The sequence below is a fragment of the Hipposideros armiger genome, unplaced genomic scaffold (assembly GCF_001890085.2).
Source record: "Hipposideros armiger isolate ML-2016 unplaced genomic scaffold, ASM189008v1 scaffold_304, whole genome shotgun sequence".
Classification (NCBI taxonomy): Eukaryota; Metazoa; Chordata; class Mammalia; order Chiroptera; family Hipposideridae; genus Hipposideros; species Hipposideros armiger.
Window position 1 is genome coordinate 906,654 of NW_017731654.1, and position 23,142 is coordinate 929,795.

The window sequence follows — 23,142 nt, forward strand, 5'->3', positions numbered from 1 at the left end:
TCCGCCCATCCCTGGCCTTCTTGGGTTCACACCCGGCTCCGCCCGCGCAGGCTCCCAAAAGGCGAGGGCGAGGTGCTGGGGCCAAAGCGCGTGTGAGCACAGATCAGTATTTTTGGAAGGGAGACTCCAGCCTCCATGGAACCCACGTGCCTTCACGTTGTCGTGTCGGTGCGCTCTCATCCACCCTCGTGTCCGCGGTGACGTAACAAGGCACTGTGACGTCATCCCTTACCCTGTGACGTAACCCAGAGGCTAGACTGCCTGGTACAGTCGGGCAGTGGGGCCTCCCGAGGCCTCTTTGGCCCCGTTACACAGGTAGAATGGCCTCACCCCTTCGGAGAAAGCCTGCTTCGCCCCAGGTGGAAACCACTCGCTACAAGGAGACGTCGACCCACCGCGTGGAGACGTCGACCCACCGCGTGGAGACCTCCTCCCGGCAGGTGCGCACGTCTTCCCGGCAGGTGGAGACCTCCCAGCGCCGCCGTGAAGGGCCTTCCCTATCCCCCTCTGGGAAGCGGTTCCCTCACGTCCTCGAGGTGTCTTCCCAGCACGTGGAAATCTCCTCGCAGCGCACAGAAACGTCCTCCCGCCACGTCAGCGCCTCGTCCCTGCGGGTAGAGACGTCTCTACATCGCATGGAGAGCCCGACACGGCAGGACAAGCTGGCAGCCCGCCAGAATGTAAAAATGGCCAGATGAAATGCTTCCCAGAGGTCACAAAAGAGCCATGGCCCTCAGCCAGGACGGAATTGCCTCCATTGTGCAGCCACCCAGCTGCCAGGTGAACAAGCATCTTTGATTTCATGGAAATAGCCCCATAAATCAATGTAAGAAACAGCCAAGCTACAGTTTCGGTTTCGGGACTCAGCCAACATTTATTGACCATGCTGCACCTTGGACCATCCTACCTTTGACCCAGCCAACTATTTTAATTTGAAGCCAGCATAAAAAGTTTTCAGGCCCATGATACTGTATAAATGGATGAAGAGGCTGTTTGAACGTCAGCCAGGTGAGTTTGAGATTCAGAGTCCCTGAACAACCCTCACCGCCTCAAACCTAGGGACAGAGAGCAAACTGAAATCATGATCAGTGGAATGATTATATGGCTGCAAAAAACTTGAGGGGCAAGGAACAGACTTTGATTCATTCATTAGCCTTTGTTTATGTTTCAAACTAAGCATTTTCTTTATACTAAGCCCTGTACATGGTACCCCCAGCTTCATGCTTTTTAAAATAGGTCAAATGTAGTTGAAAATGAAAAGTGGACGTCGACAACATCAACAATCAAGAATAATCTTAGAAGGGAAACCTGACCTGAGATTTGAGGCGCTAGAGAGGAGGAATATTTATTGAGTATCTACTCTATCCCACATGGTATTCTAGCACTTGGGCAATGGCAATGAACAAGGGAGACAGTCTTGCTCTTGAGGAGCTTACACTCTGGTGAAGAGGCAGACAACAAACGACAAAAAAAAAGCAATCCAGTTTTCTATTCTGATTAGCACTGTAAAGGAAAGAAATGGGTATATGTGACAGAGAATGGAGGTAAGGGGTTTCTTTGGATAGGATGATCAGGGATGGCCTTGCTGACTAAGTATCATTTGAGCTGAAATTTGTGTGGGGCAAGAGTGAGCCATGCAAAGTTCTAGGAAGAGGGCGTTCTAGGCAGAGGGAACAGCAAGTGCAAAGAGTGGATGGGAGCAAGCTTGGAATGTTCAAGGAAAGGAAGAAGATGAGTGTGGCTGGAGCTTAGTGAGGGAGAGCATGGTATGGAAGAGAGGATGTTAGAGAAGTAGGCAAGGGCCTCTTTTACGTGGCTTACATAGACGTAAGCCTCGGTCAGGAGCTTGGGTTTTATTCTAAGGTCAATGGGAAGACATTGGAAGGTTTATCACAGGGAACTGACATGATGCAATGTATATTTTTAAAATATCCTGGTTTCTGTGTGTAGGATGTAGGACAATGGATTTCCACTACGGGTGGTTTTGCCCCCTGGCAATGTCTAGAGATACCTTTGTTTGTCACAATTTGGTGGCGGGGGTTGAAGGAAGGTTTGTTATTGGCATCTGGTAGTTGGAGACCAGGCATGCTGCTAAACATTTTATAGTTCAGCTCCCCCCACCACACACACACACACACACACACACACACACACACACACACACACAACAGATAATTACTTAGCCCAAAATGTCTGTAGTTTGAGACTGAGAAACCCTGATGGGACAAGACAGGAAATGAGAACTACTTGGGAATCTAATGCCATGGTCTAGTAAGAAATGATAGTGGCTCATATTGGAGTTGCAGAAGTGGAGCTAGAGAAAAGAAGGCAGATTAGGGATGGGTTTGGAGGCAGAGCTGACATGACCCATGGATATGGAGGTAATGGAAAGAGGAATAGAAGACTCAAGGATGACTTTTACGTTTTGGCTTGAGCAGCTCGGTGTATGGTGGCGGTATGGCCATTTATAAGAAATACTAGGAGGAGATCAGGTTTAGGAAGGAAAATCAGTTCTGCTTTGGCCATGCCGAGTTTGAGATGCCTGCCTGTACAATACCCAAATAGAGACACCGAGTGGCAGTTCAATGCAAGAAGCTAAGTTACTGTGAAAGAGGTGAGGATCGGAAATATAAAATGTGGGGTCATCAATACACAGATGGTATTTAAAGCCATGGGACAGAGTGACTATCATCTGCCAATCTGTCTCGCTCATTTTGTGCTGCATGAATGAATTTGAGATATTGTCCTTTAGAAACACCAGCTGGCTGAACACTTCTTCTCTCCCTCTCATCCCCACAGGGCCTGGCTTGACCTACCTAATTTTTCCTTGCCTGTTGTCATCTGGTAGCCACCAATAAGTGAGAAAGTTTGCACTAAAATGTTGGATATTTCAGAAAACTTGACTTTCACAGGTAACATTATGTTGCTCCTGGGAAAAAGAGCTCAAAACAAAGATTCGAAAATTTCAATTTTTTTGTTTTGGGGCGTGGTGGGATGTATGGATATTAATGTGTATCCTAGCCCCAAGTTCTTATAGGATGGCTGAAGAACAACTGAACTGATCTGTAACAGTGGTTCTCAATTGGGGGCAGTTTTTCCCTGCAGGGGACACTTGGCAATGTCTGGAGACATTTCTGTCACACCTGTGTTGTTGGATGCTACTGGCATCTAGTGGGTAGAGGCCAGAGATGCCACTAAGCATTCTACAATGCACAGGTTATTCCCTACCCAGCCCCTGACAACAAAGAATCACTGGGTCTAAAATGTCAGTAGTACCAAGGCTGAAAAGCCTTGAAGATTCTAGCAGCTTAGAAAGCTGAAGCATGGTCTGTTAGGGGAAACACCCCACTAATAATAGCAGGATTATGCTGTGGGAGAGGTTTAAAGGTAACAACCTCTGTCAAATGTCAGGGTAGGAGCTCTCAGAGGAGAGAAACATGTTGCTTTTTGAGAAGACTTTACATCTCTTTTCAATAATTTGTGTGATATTTACCCTAGGAGGAAACTGGTCATATCTAGCAGGATGTAAATGACCTTGACTCTGGGACCTCATTGTGAGGCAGAGTGCTTGCTGTTTCCAGGCAGTGTGCTAAGTCATTACCCACATTACTTCATTTAATGACAGGAGCTAGTGTGCTGGGCTGCCCAGTAGAATAGGGGCTTAGCTGGGGGAATGTCACAGAATTCCAGAAGCTGCCTTCATGCTTCCGCCTCACAAAACTTCTGCTATAAACCAATCATTTGACTTTGGAATTTTGGTCTTTGGTGAGCTAACTTACTAATTCTTTTTAACACGATAGACCACGTGCATGACATACAAACACTCTCTTCATCAGTGTCTTTTAAATGAACAAAGTAGTTGCTTTTCTTTAACAATGTTCATTGTTGTCTTTATTGCGAAAGAGATATGTGCTTATTGTAGCAAACAAAATAACTCAGAGATGTGTAAAGAAAAATTTAATAATTTGTCATCATTCCTGTCCATTTCCATCCTCTGGAAGTAATGTCCACAACTTGGAATATGTCCTGCTAGACTTTTCTGCATTAATTACTTCCATCCCCCTCCTTAGTACCTAGAAGACTGTTTGGCAGCTTCCTGTGAAAAAGCCAAACACTTGGTTTCTAGATGCTTTATTCCCTTGGAAGGATACAGGATTCTGGTAGCTTCTTTTTTTTTTTTTTTTTAAGATTTTTTTTTTTTAATTGGGGAATTGGGTGGATGGGAACAGTGCTGGGGAATTGGGGGAAGGGGAACAGACAAGTTGCTGTCCTTTTGTTCTTCAGTCTAGTTGTGGAGGACGTTGCTTCAGTGGCCCAAGTTGGCACCATCATTGTGCTCTTCCCGGGCGAGGCAGATCAGTCGCCGGCTTCTGGACGGCCGCTCACTGCGGCTGCTGGCCGCTCACGCTGGCTGCTGGTTACACACGGTAGCCCATGGCAACCCACTGCCACAGGGGCTGCAGCCTACACCGTCGCCAGCGACTCACGGCAGCCCAGCTCCAGGTCGAGCTGTTTTCAGCATCTTAGCTGTTGAGGGCAGTGTCACTGGCCCTCATATGTGGGATCCGAACCGGGGCCCTCTGGCATCCCAAGCCGGTTCTTAACCATCGCGCCACTCGGCCGGCCCTCTGGTAGCTTCTTTTTGTTATCCTTGTTTCATAAGAAGGGTTTTACCTAGGTTTCTTCATCCCAATTTCATTTATCCCTGTTTCAAAACTGAAATCCAAGAAGGAATACACAGAGCAAGAAAGTGTCAAAAAAGACAAGAAACATGAAGAAAAGGATGTGACAAGATATTTGCTATACACAGTTTTATACATCAGATCCTGCAGCTTTAAAATGATCCTGTATTTTTAAGAAGTTTGTACCTGTCATAAGTTTTAATGTACCTGCTGCATGTTACCAGTGCCTGCTGCCCACACTGTGTGTCAGCATCCTCCCCACGCTGTCTGCTCTTGGAAGCGCCAAAGGAGCACGGGTGCTGTTGTATCTGTGACATGGTATCTAATGCTACATGCATGTGACAATAAAGGCCAAAGAACAATGCTGTCCCTCCATTGCCAACCAAGAAAGCCATTAGTGGCTCCATCTACCTATCCCTTGCATTTGTTGAACTAGGAAATAGCTGTGGCTTGCCTTCTGTTGTTGCCAATGAGGTTAGTTTGGAAAATAAGTATAAGTCAGCACCTGTTATTTTCCTCATTAATCCATTCTTTTATATATAAGCTGAGGGCAGCTTACAAAATTCATCATATATATTTGCTATCAGTTGTATTGAAAATACTTGAAAAAGAAGAATGATGTTAATGGAATACTCTTTCCCCAGATTACACAAGCCGTGGGGATAATTAAGAGCCCAACCAGCGAGGTATTTGGCTCAAGCCCTCACGCAGATCTTCTAGGATTCCTGGTCCTGCATTCTTGCTGTTGCTCCGATCCCAGTATGGCTAGTACAAGTACCCAAGCCCTGGATACCCGGCCTCCATGGGGTTCTGCAGGCTGATATGGGTTCCACAAGCTATTAAGTTGGAGAATTCGCAGCTTAAAAACTTTTTTTTCAAAACAGTTGATCTTCATGGTACAGATGGAAAAACTGAAGTCCATAGAAGCCAAAAGTAACTTGCCAAGAGCAGTGGTTCTTGCAACCACTATTTACTGCCTCCCGGGATGGGTTGTTGTTTTTTTAATAGCCAAAGAAAGGTAGGTATAGTTTCCTTAAATTCAATTTACAGTGAGCATAGTAGATAATACTAAAAATAGAAAAGGAAGAAATAATATTCATATGCAATTGTACAGAGCACTCTCATTCCTGTGAGGCTCCAAAAACATCTCATTACTACAGAAGGTGCCCCAAAAATGTATGCACATTTTAAGAAAGGAAAAAACTGTATTAAAATTGTAATACTCAATATATACTGATAACAAAAGAGGAATACGAGTCACGATTGACTTCTGAAATTACAAGAGGTACGCAAAGTGGTTACCATCAGTGTAATTTTAATACAGTTTTTTCCTTTCTTAAAACGTGTATACATTTTTTTGGCACCCTCTGTATTGAAGCTCTGTATTGATAGATGCATAAACATTTATCATCATCATGTCTGCTTGATAAATTGGCCTCTTTATCATTGGTAATATTTTTTGCTGTGAAATCTATTTCATTTGATATTAACATAGCTGCTCCAGCTTTCTTTTGATTATTATTAGAATGATCCACCCTTTTCTACCCTTTTACTTTCAACCTATTTATATCTTTATATTTAAAATGGATCTATTTTATTATACAGTTGGATCTTGGTGGGGTTTTTTAATCCAACTTAATTTCTGCTAATATAGGAATGGTTTGACAATTTATATTTTCTATAATTATTGATATGGTTGGATTGCAATCTACCATCTAGCTGTTTGTTTTCTATTTGTTCTCTCTAGTCATTGTTCTCCTGTTTTCCTTTTTCCTTTTGTATTTAGTATTTTTAATTATTTCATTTCATCTTTGTTGGCTGTTACTCTTCCATTTTATATTAGTAGTCTCATTAGGATTTATAGAATACATTTTTAACTTATCATATTCTACCTTCACATGATGTTATCCTGCTTAATGTATAGTGTAAGAACCTTACAACAGTGTACTTGCATTTTTTCTGGCCTTTTTGCTATTATTGTGATACATTTTACTTGTATGTATATTATAAATCCCACAGTACACTGTCAGCATATTTGCTTTAAACAGGTGATTAGCTTTGAAAGCCATTTAAATAGTAACTTTTAAAAACTCTGCTTACTCACATAGGTAGCATTTTGGTGCTCTTCACTTCTTTGTGTAGATCCAGACCTCCATCTGGTAGCATTTTCCTTCTACTTAAAGGACTTCTTTCATCATTTCTTCTAGTGCAGGTTTGCTGGTGATGAATTCTTTCAATTTTTGTATGTCCAATAAAGTCTTGATTTTGCCCTCATTTTTTGATATATATTTTTTCTGGGTAAAGATTCTTATTTTCTTTTTCTTCCAGTACTTTAAGAGTGTTATTTCACTGCCTTCTGGCTTGCATTATTTCCAACAAGAAATCTTGCTCTATCCTACTAATCTTTGTTTCTCTGTACAAAGACTTTATGACTTTTCATGTCTTCTTTATCATTAGTTTTAAGCAATTGGATTATGATGTGCCTTTGTGTAGTTTTCCTCATGTTTCTTGTACTTGGGGTTCATTGTGTTTTTTGATTCTGTGGTTTTACAGTTTTTATGAAGTTTAAAAATAGTTTGGCTCTTTTTTCTTGAAATATTTTTTCTGCCACATTATTCTCATGGATTCTAATTAAAGGTATATTAGGTTCTTAAACTTCCAGTCAAAACCATTAAAGGCTGATGAAATCCATGTAGTGAGTCACAGTAAGCTTTTTTTTAAAATAAAAGAACAGAACAGAAAACATTGGAGTGCAACACACCATTAAGGAATGGATGGAGGAAAGGAGGGGAAAAGCTTCAGGCCATTTAGTTACAACCCACTGTCAAAGTTTTCATTACAATCTCACAGCAAGGGAGTAGACTTCTATCTGGACAAGTCAAGTATCTGTTAGTAAGGATATTGAATAGGAAAACAGAATGCGTAGATAACCTTTGTTAGACTGGGTACAAGAAAAAAAGTGCTGGTTAAGGATTATTAGATTTATTGAAAGACAGCTGAGAGCTGTTGGGTCATACTGCCCCCCCCCACCCCAAAGTTGACATTAGCTGAGTTCCTAGACAACTGGGTTCACAGAGGTCTTAGTCCCATTACAATTCATCAGAAATTGCTTAAGCATTATCAGAAATATAGTTGATTCCCAAAAAGAGGTTTGTGGATTATATTCTCTAAACATCCCTTACCCAGGCCAAGTATGGGACAGTATTTTCTTTTACAGTATAAAGGTGTGTTTCATGAACACTGTGTTTCAATACATACGTACTCTGTCTTGATGTAAACTTTATTATTTTGTGTGTGTTTTTGCCGTGCACCACTGTCAAAGAGGTTTGGAAAATGCTGTGCTGTTCTTTAGAGCTGAGACCTGATCAAGGCCTTGGGAATTTCAGAGGTCACAAAACCTGCCCTTCTCTGCAGGAAACCTCTCTATCCTTACAAACACCTAGGGGGGATTCCCCTGGATGTCTTCACAAACTTACCTTCATATTTGTTCGATTCAGAGGGCTGATCAGAGCTTTGTCCATCAGAGAGAGATCTGCTTATTGCCTGATAGTGAGATTTCACTTGTAAAAGGGCCCCAATGCTAACATAAAATCTTTGGAAATCATCAAGCTGGTCTCCTCCCTTTGTTTTACTTCATGCAGAAACTGAGGCCCAGAATGAGAACACCTTGTCAGTCACACAGTACCTGAATGGCACTGTCGCCACCAGTCTACCCGGGATAGCAAGGATTTGAGCCCTGGAAACACTTGCGTTTAGTTGTCAGTGGCCTAACACATCCCCCCAGGAAAGAGTGTTTGTGTAATGAAATTGCTCTTCAGTGTGTCTTCATTGATCAGATTCCTTTACCAGATCCAAGGCCACTTCATCCATTAGGCACAACGGGCTATAAACGTAGGGCCTGTGAACTTTTTAAAGGCCTACAAAAATGGTTGAAGGCTTCAAAATACAAAAAGCAAAAAACAAAATTGAAATTAGTATCAATGTAGACAAATTGCAATATTCATAGTATGATATGGTTCAGGATCTCCAAAAATAAGGATGTCTAAAATCTAAAAAGGTCTTAAAATGGCTCGGCTAAGATAACTATAAACTGATATCCAGGCTCTGGTGAGATTTTGGGGTGGGCTTCCCTCCAAATGTGGCTAAGACTGATAGACTTAGCACATCATTTGGCCAGGGGCAGCCTAGAGATAGACTTCCTTTGTTTCCTTTTTCCCCTCCTATGACAAGACAACACATTTCTTCCCCGGGACTGAAAAATTAGACCTTAGATAAGTGAATTCCCATCTCTGGGGCCTCACTGCCCCCACTGTGGAATGAGATGTTTGAACTAATCTCTAGATACGCGATTCCCAAAGTAAGGAGTGCAGACAGTGCTGTACAGGATGATTTTAGGAGGTGTGGAAATTTATTTTGATAGTTAAATATTTATCCAGTATGTATTGGGAAAAAATACAGCTAGCCCTCAAATTTTTAATTTCACAATATTTCACTTAGGCTATAGTGGGTATTTTAAAATGTGTGAGTTGATTTAAAGAAAAAAATTAAAAATTGATCTTTAACGTGGCCTAAGGTTTGAAAGTGGTATGGTACACACTGACTGAAGTTTGGAAAACTAGGGGACTAATTTAGTAAATTAAATTAATGTTTTGTGAACTCCAGGAGAAAACCTGGGGCTATGACATCAATTAAGTGGATTGCAATCAGCATTTTTCTTATGAATGAAAATAGAAAAATATAGGCTATATCGGAGTGCTCATACACAGAAAGGTAAGACTGGCTTTGTGAAACCTTTGTGTATGGTCACAGTGTGAGATATATTAGTATCTGGAGTCACTGTCCAAAAAGTTGGAAAAAGGGTGTACAGCTGAAGTCTTCCCACTACATGGCCCCCGGAGTGAGTGAACATCTTTAAGTTTGTGCTATGACAGAGAGTGGACAGCAGGGGTCAGACAATCCCTGCACAGCAGCAAAAGCTGATCCTTGAATGAGCAGAAACCCAGGGAGAGTGCCAAGCAGGACAGGCCTGAGGCCAGGCCTGAGGTGACAGTTGTTAACAGAAAATCCGGCTCCTTGGCCTGCAGGAGTGATAGCTTCAGTGAGAGGCACTCCCCAGATGGCTTTACTGCAGCCACTTTCCATTCTCCATCCCCAGATTGGATTCCTGCCTCTGGACTTTTCCAAACACCCTGGGGATGCTTCAGGTGTCTTGTTTTTTCTCAGACCAAGAGCCTGTGATTCAGGATTGAGCTCTCTTGTTCACCTTGGAAAATCAAAGTGTCTTCAGGTGACTTGCCCACGTTGGTTTAGGGAGGGCTCTTGTGTTTCATAGTCCCTTCCAAGAGGAGCTTTGATATCTGAGAGCAGTGAACATGCATTGAGCACTCACTGTCCCCTTGACACTGCTCGAAGCACTCTCTACTTTCTAACGCGTGCTTCCCTCACAGCTAGATGGTAGGTGAGGACCCGGGGGCAGAGAAAAGTTAAGTGACTTACCCAGGGTACCAGCTTGAAAGAAGTAGAGCCAGGATGCAAACCCAGGCTGGCTCTTAACCGCTTGTGCTCTTAACCACTAGCTTCTGCTGGTGCAAGAGGAATAGATATCTGTTACCCCAGTAGTGTATCTATTTCAAAGGATAGTGAAGGTACAGTGTGTTTAGCAGAAATCCTGGAGACCATCGGAAGAGCGGGGGACATTCAAGCCCAAGCCAGGAAGATAAGGTGGGCACTGCTTCCTTCTGCTATCTGAAGGGCTGTCTTTGTCAGAGGAAGCCTCAAAGGCAGAAGTGGAATCAGAGGGTAAAAGGCTACAAGAAGATGCATTTGGAATCAATACAAGGAACAATTTTTGAAATGTATTATAAGTTCTACAGACAAACATAGGAAGCCCAGCCCCATTGAAATCCCAGCACTGCCACATTTGTGTCGTTATCTCCAGGGAAAGCTTTTCTAATAGCTGAGCTAGTCCCATCATGGACTAGGCTGCCTGCCTGCCACAGCGGTGGTGGTCACTGTCGCCCTGAGAAAGGACAGATGGAGGCCGGACAACCACTTGGGAAGAGATGCCTATTGGACAGGAGGGCCAGGAAGGTCCCAGGAAGCCTGAGGTTTGAGCGGGGCGGGGAGAAGAGGAAAGAAACCCTGCTCCCTTGCCTAACTCAACAGAATGTTTCATCTTCCCTATTTCCACACTGGTCTCCCTTTTCCTCACCCCACACCATCCCTAAACTGTGCTCATGTTTTATTCTCTCCTAGGCTTCCTCAAAGAGCTGTCTGCACTCACTGCCTAAACTTGCCCATCCTGATTGTCTTTGCCTAGCCTTGCAGTCTAGCTGCACCAAGTCTGTCCCCGGTGTGTCTTCCTGCTATTCCCGGTGCCTTCTCAGTCCCCATCCTCCCTGACCCTTCTGTAGCATTTGACACGGGGAACCATCCTCTCCTCAAAATTTTTCCTCCGTGGGTGGTCCGTGAGCCTGCACACTCTGGCCCAGCCTCCTTTCACTATGTCCTGCCCCCCACTACTCCAAACCCTGCAAATGTCAGTGGGCCCCAGAATTCTTTCCCCAGCCTTCCTTTCTCGTTTTGCATACCCTACCCCAGCACTCACAGTGCCAACTGCTTCCTGCATGCTGCCGTCCCTCCCACCCAGACCGCTCTCCTGAGCACCGGACCTTCATGGCCTGGACACCTTTTCTTTGATGGCCTAGATTCAACATCTATTCAAAGTGTCCAAAACTGGCCCATCTGCCTCCTGGCCCCTCCTCCCCACCATAACTTTGGTCATCTTCCCTCATACTTCCACCTGCCATTCCTCAGGGAAATGCTGTGTGCCCACTTGCCTGGTAGAAATCGCCTTTAGCTTTGACTTCTGTCTCACAATTACCATCCCCATCCCCATACAAGTCTGTCCAGTGGGTCTATCTGCTTGGTCTCTTGCAACCAGCTCATGGGCATTGCCCTAGTTCAGAGTCTTGCTATCTCTCTGTCCGGCCTCCTTTCCTCCCTTCTGATCCATCTCCAAAATGCCACCAGTGTTACGTTTCTCAAACATGTCACGCTCTCCCTTCCTCAAGCATTCCCCGTGCTTCTGCACCTCCCTCCACTATGCCTCCCCTGGCTTTCAGTTCTCTCAGTGCCACAGGTCCCTCCGGGCACTCTGCTCCAGCCACATCCTGCTGTGCCCACTCCCGAACAGCACACTTCTTGTGATACTTTCAAGGTGTGCTGGGACTCCACAGCACCACTCCCCGGAAGAACAGGAGGAGGAGCACAGAGGAATGGGAATGGGTGAAACCAAAGAAGCTGTGGGGTCTGGCCTTAGGTAAGGATGGCACACCAGGTGTCACTTGCCCATTGTCCTCGTCAGAGGGCACTTCTGGATGAGGGTATGGTAGGTACCAGCACCCAGTCAAGCATGTTAGTGTGCAGGGCCTAGATCCAGTCCTGAGACCTTTAACTCAAGGCAGGAGCCTGTCTGTGATGCAAGATGCTGTAATTCCCTGGAGCCCAGGAGCCAGCATCATGACCAGGCCTGGCTTCCTGCTGCCTCTCTGCTCTCATCTCCTACCACCCCTTCCCCACCCCTGACTCCTTTTCCGCCTTGCAGGCCTTCATGCTAATCTTTAAATATACCACGTTTGTTCCTGCCTCAGGGCCTTTGCACTTCCCATGTATGATGCCTAGAATGCCCTTCCCCAGAGTTTTTAATAGTTTGCCTCTTCACATCATTTAGGTGTTAAATCAGATATTGATTTTACTGATTAAATGCCCCCTTTTTCCTCCCCCACCTTCATCACTCTTATCCCCTAACCCTTATTTTATATTTCTCTAGTGTGAATTTATTTTATTTGTTGCCTGTTTTTTATTGTCTGTTTTTCCCACTGGAAGGGCAAGGACCTTGATTTGTCACTACATCCCCAAAATCCTATAATCGTATCTAGCACAGAGCAGGTGTGCAGTGTTTGTGGTACAAGTGAATGAAGGAACGCATGAATGAGTGATCAAGATGAAGTTCAGGACCTCAGCAGTTTGAACTCAGATTGAGGCTGCCACTACAGCCTCCACATCAGTCTGGGCAAGATTGGCTGGCACTGAGCCAAGGCCATTGGCAGGCTCGCGGGCGAGAAGCTGGGGGAGACCAAGGTGGACGCTTGCACTTGCCTCTGGCCCTCTGATGTGCCTTCTGACAGGTAAAATCCTGCCTGGCCCCAGGGCTGTGCTCCGTTTCCACCTCCACCCCACCCTGAGCCCACTTCCTGGGTGTTCTCATTCCTAGCACTGAAACCCCTTTTCACAGCACCCCCGTGATTGCTTCTAGAATATTCTTCCTTGTTTACTCATGTCTCTCCCATGAGACTGAAAGCACAGCAAGGGCAGAGACTGTGATAAAGCCCCTTTGTGTTCAGTAACTCCGCATGGACCGAGTGAACAAGATCAGGCTTGTCTGGACACAGGCATGGTCAGTGAATGTTCTCGACCTCTGTAAGGCAGGGCATCCCCTGGCAGTAAGCAGGGCAGAAACGGGGACGTAGCTTACCTGGAGCACCACCGAGGGCACATTTGGAAAGCCAGACCGGCTTTGAATAAAGACAGAATTGTTTGGTGACACGTGCTCATTCCTGTGCTAGTGGTCTTTCCCCTTCTCCTTTTCATTCACCCACGATTTATGGGTTCTCACTCATTGCCGGCTTTGGGGATGGCCACTAGGAGTTAGGGGAAGACAGAACCGGAAGATTCAAGCTCAGAATCGAATCAGTGCCTCCTGCTGGGGCAAGCCAGGCGGGCGACCCCAGGATTCCTCCTTTCCCTTCAGTCTATTCTAAATTGCCTTCATCCCGAGATGCTTCAGATGGGAGTCCAGACCTAAACTGGATTAAACAGATTGCTGTGCTTGCAAACAGCAAGACTCCAGAGTCAGAAAAATCACCTTATCCCTTTTCTTAAATGAGAACCCAATTCCACCATATCTGTTCTGGTTTGGCTCCTTGAGGCGTGGCACATGGCAGTGACACAGCCGGCATTATCCAGATCCCCTGGGACCACCAGTGTGAGCTGGCCAGGTGGGAAGGCCTGGCTGAGACTGTCTCCCCACCAGTCTGAGGTCTGCGGATTAGGCTTCTTGGTTAGAGAGCTCCAGACAGGGAGCGTCAGGGCAGGTCCCCCGGGAAGACAGACTTGTCTGTCTGGCCAGCGGGAGGCAAGAATCACTGTTCACCCACGAGGGTGGGGCTGGTCGGGCATCCAGGCGGCTGTTTTATATCATTATTAATTTTTGGACAGTTTCTTTTCTGCTTATTTGTGCATGTCATAAGGCTCCTTAAATGTTATTATTTAGTCTTCATATTCCCTATTTAAAAAAATATTCACTGTGCCATATTGTAGCATGTTGGACCCAACAGCTAGGCACTGCACTCATCACCTTTTGTGTACAAACCTGTCATTTTTCTGTTGAATTATTTCTCCTTTCCCAGGAGTGGGATTACCAGGTAGAAAGAGACGAATGTTTTAATAGCTCTGGGGCTGTATTGCCCAATTTCTTCCCTAAAACGCTGTGCTAATTTCCAGGGCTGCTGGCAGTGTGTTTAAGCTGGTTTTACCATAACCTCAGCAGCAGCACATGTTATCATTTTGTTAATGTGTGCTAATTTAGTAGGTGTAAAGTGGCACGTCAGGCCTCTCTAATGTGCATTTTCCTGATTACAGCCAAGAGGAGCGTGTTCTAGGTGTTGGCCTCCTCCTTGGCGTTCACGCCTGATGATGGTCTGTCTCCCTGCAGTGTAGCACTGGGTCTCTGTCTCTGTGCCTCTTGCTGTCTGTCATCCTTGCTCTCTCTGTAAGTCTGTCTGGCTGCCTTGGTCTTTCAACTTCTGATTCCTGTCTTTCTCTGGTTTCTAAGTGGGCAGGCACATGGCTGGTTCATGGAGGTCCTGGACAGGCCCGAACAAGTTGCCGGCTACACCCAGACACTCTGGTCACTGGCCTGTAAGGCCTCCCTCCCCGGCTAAGCTCAGACAGGGTCCTTACTTCCACAGGGGGCTGGCTCATCGGGAGCCCCTTTCATCTCCCCAGGTGGCCTCATCTGGGCTGACCTCCTGAGAAGTGGCTGGAAGTGACCCAGTGACCTCCAATGAAGCATTCCAGGCTCTCCACCCTCAGGACAAATGGACTTGCCAGAGGGACCTGCATGTCCTGGCAATTGGGGACCTATGGTCTGACAGAGCCAGTGCACTCAAAGTCCAGATGAGTAGACAGCAGAGGGGCCCACAGCAATGGCAGCCACTCAGCCTGTCCTTCCTGCTCCAACCAGCCCCTTGCCTAGAGTGGCAGAAAGAGCTTCTTTCTCAGGCGGAAAACACACTTGACCCAGATGGGTAGGTGCACACCAGCACTCCGTGGTGTGGCAGGGACTGGGTGCACTGCCTCCCTTCCTGTGGCAGGTTGGAAGGCATTGAAGGTTCTTGAGCACTTGGGAAATTTCAGGAAGACTTCAGAAAGGCAGCTGACCTCCAGGGGAGCCTGTGCAGATGCACTTGGGAGCCCCATGGTTGGTGAACTGCTCCAGACCCTGGACCTGCTGCTGCTCATCACTGAGGCAGGCAGGTCTTGAGAATGTGGGTTTCTGCTGTTGCCTCTCAGACCCTGTGAACAGTCCGAGCACGTTACAGTCAGCAATGGTTAAAAGCCAGATGAGAACTCAGACATCAAGTTCTACCCTCTCGTTTTATTTACCATTTTTAACACTCAGCTCTTTTAAAAATTATTGTTCTATAAGTGGTGCATGCCCATTCGAAAATATTTGGAAAACACAGAAAACAGTAAAGAAGAAAATATAATCCTGTAAATTCACCAAAGATAACTGCTGTTACATTTCCATCTCAACCGTTTTCCTACAGATGTGTGTATTTTTATTAGCCCTGAGATCATGCAGTATATGTAATTTTGTATCTGCTTTATTCACTTCAAATTAGATTGTAAGCATTTTCAACATAATGAAATGTTCTTCATAATCCCCTTTAATGGCTACATACGAGTGTTTTGAATGGGCACACTGTAAATATTTCCTGCTCCCCAAATGTTGGGCATTTACGTTTTCAGTTATTCAAAAGCATAAAAACACACTAAAGTAAATATCTTTTAAATATAAATCTTTGGGGCCGGCCGAATGGCTCAGTTGGTTAAGAGCTCGCTCAAGAGTTTGAGCTCTGAGCAACAGCGGTTCGAGGCCAGCCCGAGCTGAGCAGCCGCTAAGCTGCCAATAGGTAGCAGGATGGCTCAGCTAAAAAAATAAATAAATAAATAAATATAAATCTTTGTGCATAATTTGATTTTTTTTCCTTGGGTTAGGTTCCTACTCATAGGGTATAAGTATGTTTTAAGACTTTGCATATGTATTTCTGTTTTGCTTTCCAGAAGGTTGAACAAATGCATGCCCACCTTACCACACACAACTACGCCAAGAATATATTATTTTTAAAAAAGATCTACTGATTTGAAAGGCAATAAGTCTATTGCTTTCTTCTAATAGGTAAACTGAGCCTTGGTGAGGAAAAGGGACATGCCTGGGGTCACTCTAGGAGTGTGCCACCTCATTCCATCCTCACAACAACCTACAGCAGCAATGGAGGAGCTAAAGCACACAGGTGGGGTAACCTGCCCAGACACACTCAGCTCATAGGATGTGGAGCCTGAGTTTGATCGCACACAGTCGGACTTCACCTCTGTACTATGCTGGGCTGCTGGTCCCAGATATGATACCGAAAGGTCGTCTGGGGGCCCGGCATGAAGGAACTTTGAGTTTGGATTTACCTGTTATAGGGGGGCACCATTAATGGGTCCTTAAGCACCAAGACTGTGTTTATACAAAGATGTTTCTGGTGGACTGGAGGCAGGGGGCAGCTGGAGACAGGGAGGCCAGTCAGGGAGATGCAACATGCAGATAATGTGCAAAACGAAGGGGACTGCACAGACGCATGAGTGTGTTTGGTTGTGGGCTGTGGGCTGCGGGCAGCCAGGAACACAAGAGGCCTGGGGAGGCCTCCCACCATGTCCTTTTCCCTGGGCAAGGGTCATTTTTATCTGCTACACGTCAGGCAAAACTCTTGCCAACTGCCAAAGACTCCACCTCAAATCCAGCAAATAAGAGAGAGGACAGTATGGATTACGTTATATTTAAAACAAGCCCACACAATGCCTGTAATTTTTTATTCTGACTCCGTAATTATAGCTGAAGATCGGTCAGATCATAGTTATCCCTACACCGACCTGCTGTTGGGACACATGGAATTAAAGGCCTTGCCGCTGCTCAAGATTCTATTTTGGATGCCGAGCACTAGCAGGTAACGGGCCTTTCACAAGGCCCGTCTTGTTGGAGCCCCTCCCAGGGCAGCCTGCATGAAGACCAAGTCAGCACTGGTCTTTTAAGAAGACCACCAATGCTTGGGAGCAATTAGGATACGACTGCTTTGCCCTCCTGAGCCGGGGGCCTGAGCCGGGGGCCTGGAGAGCTGAGGGGAGCACCATCCTTGGAGCAGGACAGCCTCCCTCCATCAGGCCCAGCTCAGAACCTCTGCACTCTGGAAGATGCATGCATGCTGCTCTCCCCAACTAACCGGCGTCCTGGGATCAGATAGCCCCAAAGCCCTGGCTATTGGGCGTAGTTGTCACAGACAGGCTGACATTGCCCAAAGGGGCCTCATCCAGGAAAGAGGAGAAAGAGACAAAGGAGCATGAAGGAGCCAGGCTTGCACAGATGGCCCCCCGTGACTGACCAGGCCTGGGCCAATGTAGCCCCTGCCCCCGCTTTCCCCCATGGACCGTGGGCCGCACCCCTCCTTGTTCTGGGACCCACCAGAGAACACCACCTCTCAATCCCACAAAGATCCCCCGCCAGAGCAAGATGGGATTGGGTCCCTGCTACAGATCTGCAGCGCCACACCCCTTCCTCCACGTGGGTCTCCCACACCGAGTCCTGCCTCCTGATAGCCCCACAGGGGAGATAGAACACCTCCCATTTATTGATAAACTGCAGGAGACCCTTCGCAGGCATCCTCTCATTTACTCACTGCCAAGTAGGTGTGACTCGTGTTATCAGGATTTCCACTTCAGGCATGAGCCGGTGGAGCTTGGAGAGGTGAAATATGGGGTGGAAGGCCATCCAGCTCATACGTGAAGGAGCGGGAGCTGGAACCCACTTGTCCAAAGGTCCCCAAGACACACAGCTCACCTATAGACCACTGGCCTCCACCAGTCCCACTCCTGGCTGTTGCTTGGTGGGCTAACGCCCCTGGGTAGCTTGCTAAGCACTCGGGCCTCTGAAAGCCCAATCCCAGTACCCATCTCTTGGCATAACTCCACTGCTTCTCCTCCCCGGGACAAACCAGCCAGCTCCCTGCGCAGACCCCTGCTCTCGTCCCCACAGAGAATGCATGGTCCCCTCCTCTGGCCTCTGATGCATCTTGCACACACTTCTATTTTAACATTTAAGACATTGTTGTCACCATTCACATGACTCTCCTACTAGACTTCTCAGGGCCTATGTCCTGTCTCTGTTACTATTGATAGTTTGACATCTGGCGCTTGGGTCCTTAACTGTTTATTCCAAGAAAAAAGGAGACTCCGAAACACCTGTATTCATCCTTCAAAACTCAGCTGACAATAGATCCTGGGACACCTTTCCTCATTGACCCAAACTGAGTTAACCCTGTCCTCTCCTATACAGTCTGGAAGAGGATTGTTTACACCCTTGAGGGTGGGTGGATAGGACCCTATTCTTCCCTGTGACCCCATCTGTCAGCGCAGACCAAGCATCCAGCAGCAGTCAGTAAATGTAGAACTGAATTCCTCTTTGCTTAGAAACCCAGACCAAGGGCACCCTTGCTCAGAGGCAGCCAGCTGCCCTGGTCACTAAGCTGAAACCACCACAGGCTGGCATGCCAGGAGTGTTTGCTCAGGAAGGGAACACTGAAATAAATCCTAATTTTAAAAAAGAAGCACACCCAATAGGTGTTCTATTTATATGAAAATCAGCTCCATTTTTAGGTAGCTGCCCTCCCACCTCACCTCCCCAAGGTGGGCCCTGCCCTCCCACAGGTCCCCTCCACGCCCCACCCGGCAATCATGGCCCTACCTGCGCACACCCCCGGGTCTGTTTGCTCTCTGGGGTTTCCCTTGATTGCAGGGTATGAGCTTCCAGATGCCCCAGAGGCCTGTCTCATGCCTGGCCCCAGATTCCCTCCCTCGCTCCCTCCCTGACCTGCCTTCTAATCCCAGAGTCTCCAAAGAGCAGGTCAGAGTCAGGGTCTTTGGGCCCAGGTTGGGGAAGGCAGGGCAGGGAGCCATTCAGTGACTGGGTGGCCCCTCAGCTGAGCCAAAGCAGGGCAGATTGGCGCTGGGTGCACAGGAGCCAGGCCCTGCTCCTCCCAGGTCTCTGTCAAGCCAGCAGGACCCCACTCCCTAGTTCAGACAAAACTTGGGGTCCACATGGTGCCATGAACAGAATGGGGCTTTGGAGTCAGGCTCGTGGTCCTAGTCCTGGCTCCACCACTGCTGCCAGCATTTAGACAACTCATCTACCTCCCTACCCGCGCCCAGCCTCACTGCCCTCCCTGGCTAAATGGAGACACACCTGCTGCACTGTCTGCTGAGAGTCACACCACGGGGCAGGGAAAGCACAGGGCCCGCCACTCTGGCAGTGGGACTATGTGTGAAATCCCGCAGGGTAAGGAATTCGGAGTGGAGAGTGGCAGCTCCATACTCCCTGTGTGCTCACCAAGTATCAAGCTCCAGGCAACCCAGCCCTGGTTAGCGAGCCCCTTCTCTAGTTTCATGGTTCACCCTTCCCTCCTCCATCAGCCCCCTTGTCCCAGAGTCCACTGGGGCCTAAATGAGCACCCTCTGTCTGGCAAGGCCAACTGGCGGAGGGGCGCCAAGGGACCCTCCACATCCTGGCAGCTCCCTCCAGGCTGGAACCAGATTCTAGGAAGAGACCAGGGCAAGCCCGAGGTAGGGCTGGGCCTCAGCGTCCTGGGAAACTTCTGAGCCTCCCTCACAGCTCAGCACTCAGGCAGGCACCCAACTAACCACAGCTGCGGTTTCCAGAGAGCCAGGCCTCCCACCGCAGGGACAGTAAACTGAGAAGCCCTGTAGCTATAAATGTGAAGTGGCGAACCACGGGACACTGCCGCAGCCCCCGAGGGGCCTGCCTCCCAGCCTCTCTGTAAGCTGCAGGGCCTGCGAGCCAAGCCTCTGAGACCTGCCTTCCAGGTCTCCCAGCTCTGGGCTCTGAGCAGGGCCTCTGGGAGACCCCCACAGACATCCCAGGCAGAGTGGAAGGCAGGACACGACACAGCACTTTGCACAACACAGTCAGTGCCTGTGGTCTCGCCTCACAGGCGTATCTTATTTTTTGTTGCCTTACGCAAGAGGAGAGGACCCCATAATCTTTTTGGAGTTCAGTCTTATTCCTTCCCTGGGTGGCACTAGATGACCATTTCAGACCCATCCGGAGGTTTCCTAGGGCACGGTCAGGGTGACCTTGGGGTGGATCTGGGGCTCTGTGGTCCTGACAGCCATCTTCACAGATACTGCCGAAAAGGAGATCCCGGGGCGCAGATCCATGGCTGATGACATAAGAGCAGCCCCCTTTCACGAAGTGCCCAATGTGTGCCTAGCCCAGAGTTCTCAGAACCTCAGGAGGGTTATTGTGCCCGTGTCACAGGCAAGGGGCCACACCCAGAGAGGAGGGCCCAGAGCCAGGCTGTGCCTCGGGTCTCCCCACCACTCCCACCATTCAGGCCTGGACAGGAGTACAGTGCCAGGTGGGGAACAGGGGCCCACCCACGAGGAAATGGAGGCATGGAAGGCCCCTCATTCTCTGTCTTCTCAAACCCTGCCAAGGAAAGGTCTCTCATCCAACACCCTACTCCACTGAACAGACGGTCCCCTGGCACAGGCCCCTCCCATCAGGCTAGGGAGCTGGCCATGAAACGGAAGGTCATCCACAGCCTGTGTCACCTGTCCCACAAGAGAGCTCATAGATGAACATGTGGTTCTCTGCAGAGGCCTCACACAGTGGGACTGTCCTCAGGGAGAAGGGTGGGGATGGATGCCTAGGAAGCACCATCAGCCAAGGCAAAGAGCCTCCCAGGAGACTGAGAGAGAGCTTTGGGCTGGGTGATGGGGAGCAGGGGGCCTCCAGGCATCACCGCAGGCCCCAGAGTCACCCTACCAGGGAAGTTACTGGGGCCTGGCACCCTGCTGGCAGCCCATTCCCCAGCCCTGTGAGTCAGGCAGTTTCATTTCCCAAGTCCACTTATAGGAAAAGTGAAAAACAGGCTGGGCAAATGTTTACTACAAAAAAAAAAAATTTAGAGTTTCTTATTTGTAAGAAATTTTAAAACATTACAGGAAGACATAAAAGAAAGCTTTAATATAAGGAGAAACATTTTATTGTATAGATAAATATTGTAAAAATGTCATGTCACCTAACCCAATCTACAAATCCATTCTGATTCATTCATTCAATATTTATTGAGCACCTACTATGTACCAGGTTATGTTCCAAGCACAGGGGATACAAGAGTGAACAAAACAGATAAAAATCCCTGCCCTCGTTGGACTTATACTCTTAAAGATGGAGGAGAGACAAACAAAATAAAGAACTAAAGGAGTACACTACATAGTATATTAGAAGATGAAAGGTGCAATAGAGAAAAATCAGGGACAGTATAGACAGTGGGGGATGGGTGGGAGGTTTATAGTTTAAAACAGACTGAGAAGTAACATTGGAGCAGAGATTTAAAGGAGATGAGGGAGCAGGAGTGTCCTTTGCATGTTATAGGAACATTAAGGCAGCAGTGTCACTAAATGAGAGTCAGTCAGTGGTTTTTCAGACAATTGGCAATGCCTAGAGACATCTTTCGTTGTCACAACTGGGGGTGGGGGGATGCAGTGTTGCTATTGGCATCTGGTGAATAGAACACAAGATGCTGCTGAATATCCTACAGTGCCACAAACAGCTCCCTACAACAAAGAATTATTTGGTGCAATTGCCAGTAGTGTTGAGGGCAAGAAATCCTGGAGGGAGGGAAACAGTAGTAGGAGAGATAGCCAGAGAGGTAAATGCCAACCAGTTTTTCTTGAAACTAGAGAAGCTGATTCAGAAATTCTTATGGAAAAAATATGTGAGAATAGCTAGGGGAAAATATTTAAAAGAATAAACAGTCACCAGCTACACCAGATCTTAACATACACTATAAATATTCCTATGACGAATGACTAATTTCCTTAATATACAAAGAGTTAGTACAAACAAATAAGAAAAGGCCTTTAAACAAACTCAAAAAAGTGAGAAAAAGGAAGTTTACCAAAAAAAGATAAGCAAGTGGATTATAAATATGTGGGGAGGGCGGGCCGAGTGGCTCAGCTAAGAGCGCGAGCTCTGAGCAACAGGTCGCCGGTTCGATTCCCGCATGGGCCAGTGAGCTGCGCCCGAGCTGAGCTGCTGCTGAGCTCCCAACAGGTGAGAGCGCGTGCTCCTAACAACAAGGGTGCCAGTTCGACTCCCGCGTGGGATGGTGGCTACGCCCACCCGCAACTAAGATTGAACACGGCACCTTGAGCTGAGCAGCCGCGAGCTGCTGACTGGTGGCCGGAAGGCAACTGGACTTGGAGCTGAGCTAGCTGCGCCCTCCACAACTAAGACTGAAGGACAACAGCTTGGTTGTTCCCCTTCCCCAATTCCCCAACGCTGTTCCCCTTCCCCAGTTCCTCAATCAAAGAAAAAACGTGGAGAGGTGTTCAATGTTCCTTGCAGTTTAATAAAAATGAAAATTGTGAGATAGCATTTTTCAACTATCAGATTAGCAAAGATTAAGAAGAAGCTTGATGATGCAGAGTTGCTACGGGTGAGTGAGAGTGAGATCTCATGCACAGTCCTTGAGACTGTATATTGGCACTGCCTCCTTGGAAAGCAATTTGGCAATATCTGTTCCATATTTAAATGCACACATCCCTGATCCAGCATGCCATTCCAAGAAAGTATTCTCGTCACATAGGTTGTTTAAATTATTGAATTACATCTTTGTGCAAAGATGTAAGTACAGGCGTGTTTAGTACAGCATTAGCAAAAGACTGAAAACAACCCAAATGCCCATCAATAGGGAACTTGCTTATTATGTGGCATATACTTACAGTGAAATGCCATGCAGCTCTTAAAAAGACTGAGGCTGACTCCTAGGCATACATTCAAGAGAAATGAAAACATAGGTCCACAAAAAAGAGAATTTTATAACAGCTTTTATTCATAATAGCCCCAAACTGGAACAACCCAAATATCTGTCAAAGGAGAATAAACAAATGGTGGCATATTCATACAATGGAACACTCCTTAGCAACAATAATAAAAGGAATGAATGGATACACACAACAGGAATGTATTTTTAAAGCATTGTGTGGAGCAAAA

At 47.0% G+C, this 23,142-nt stretch overlaps 1 protein-coding gene across 7 annotated transcripts; it reads left to right on the forward strand.

Moving 5' to 3' along the window:
• Positions 1-16: 16 nt before the first annotated feature.
• Positions 17-15,844, forward strand: CUNH17orf100 (chromosome unknown C17orf100 homolog). Of its 7 annotated transcripts, none has more exons than XM_019659854.1 (4): positions 17-1,008; positions 2,800-2,912; positions 5,327-5,700; positions 14,578-15,844. In XM_019659854.1, exon 1 carries the CDS (start codon positions 321-323, stop codon positions 696-698), a length of 378 nt encoding a protein of 125 aa, XP_019515399.1. In that variant the 5' UTR covers positions 17-320; the 3' UTR covers positions 699-1,008; positions 2,800-2,912; positions 5,327-5,700; positions 14,578-15,844. The 7 variants fall into 7 exon arrangements, with proteins under 7 accessions (XP_019515399.1, XP_019515402.1, XP_019515404.1 ...); XM_019659857.1 differs by lacking the exon at positions 5,327-5,700 and adding an exon at positions 10,621-12,871 and having other exon boundaries at positions 14,751-15,844; XM_019659859.1 differs by lacking the exon at positions 5,327-5,700 and adding an exon at positions 10,621-10,789 and having other exon boundaries at positions 14,751-15,844.
• The last annotated feature ends 7,298 nt before the right edge of the window (positions 15,845-23,142 follow it).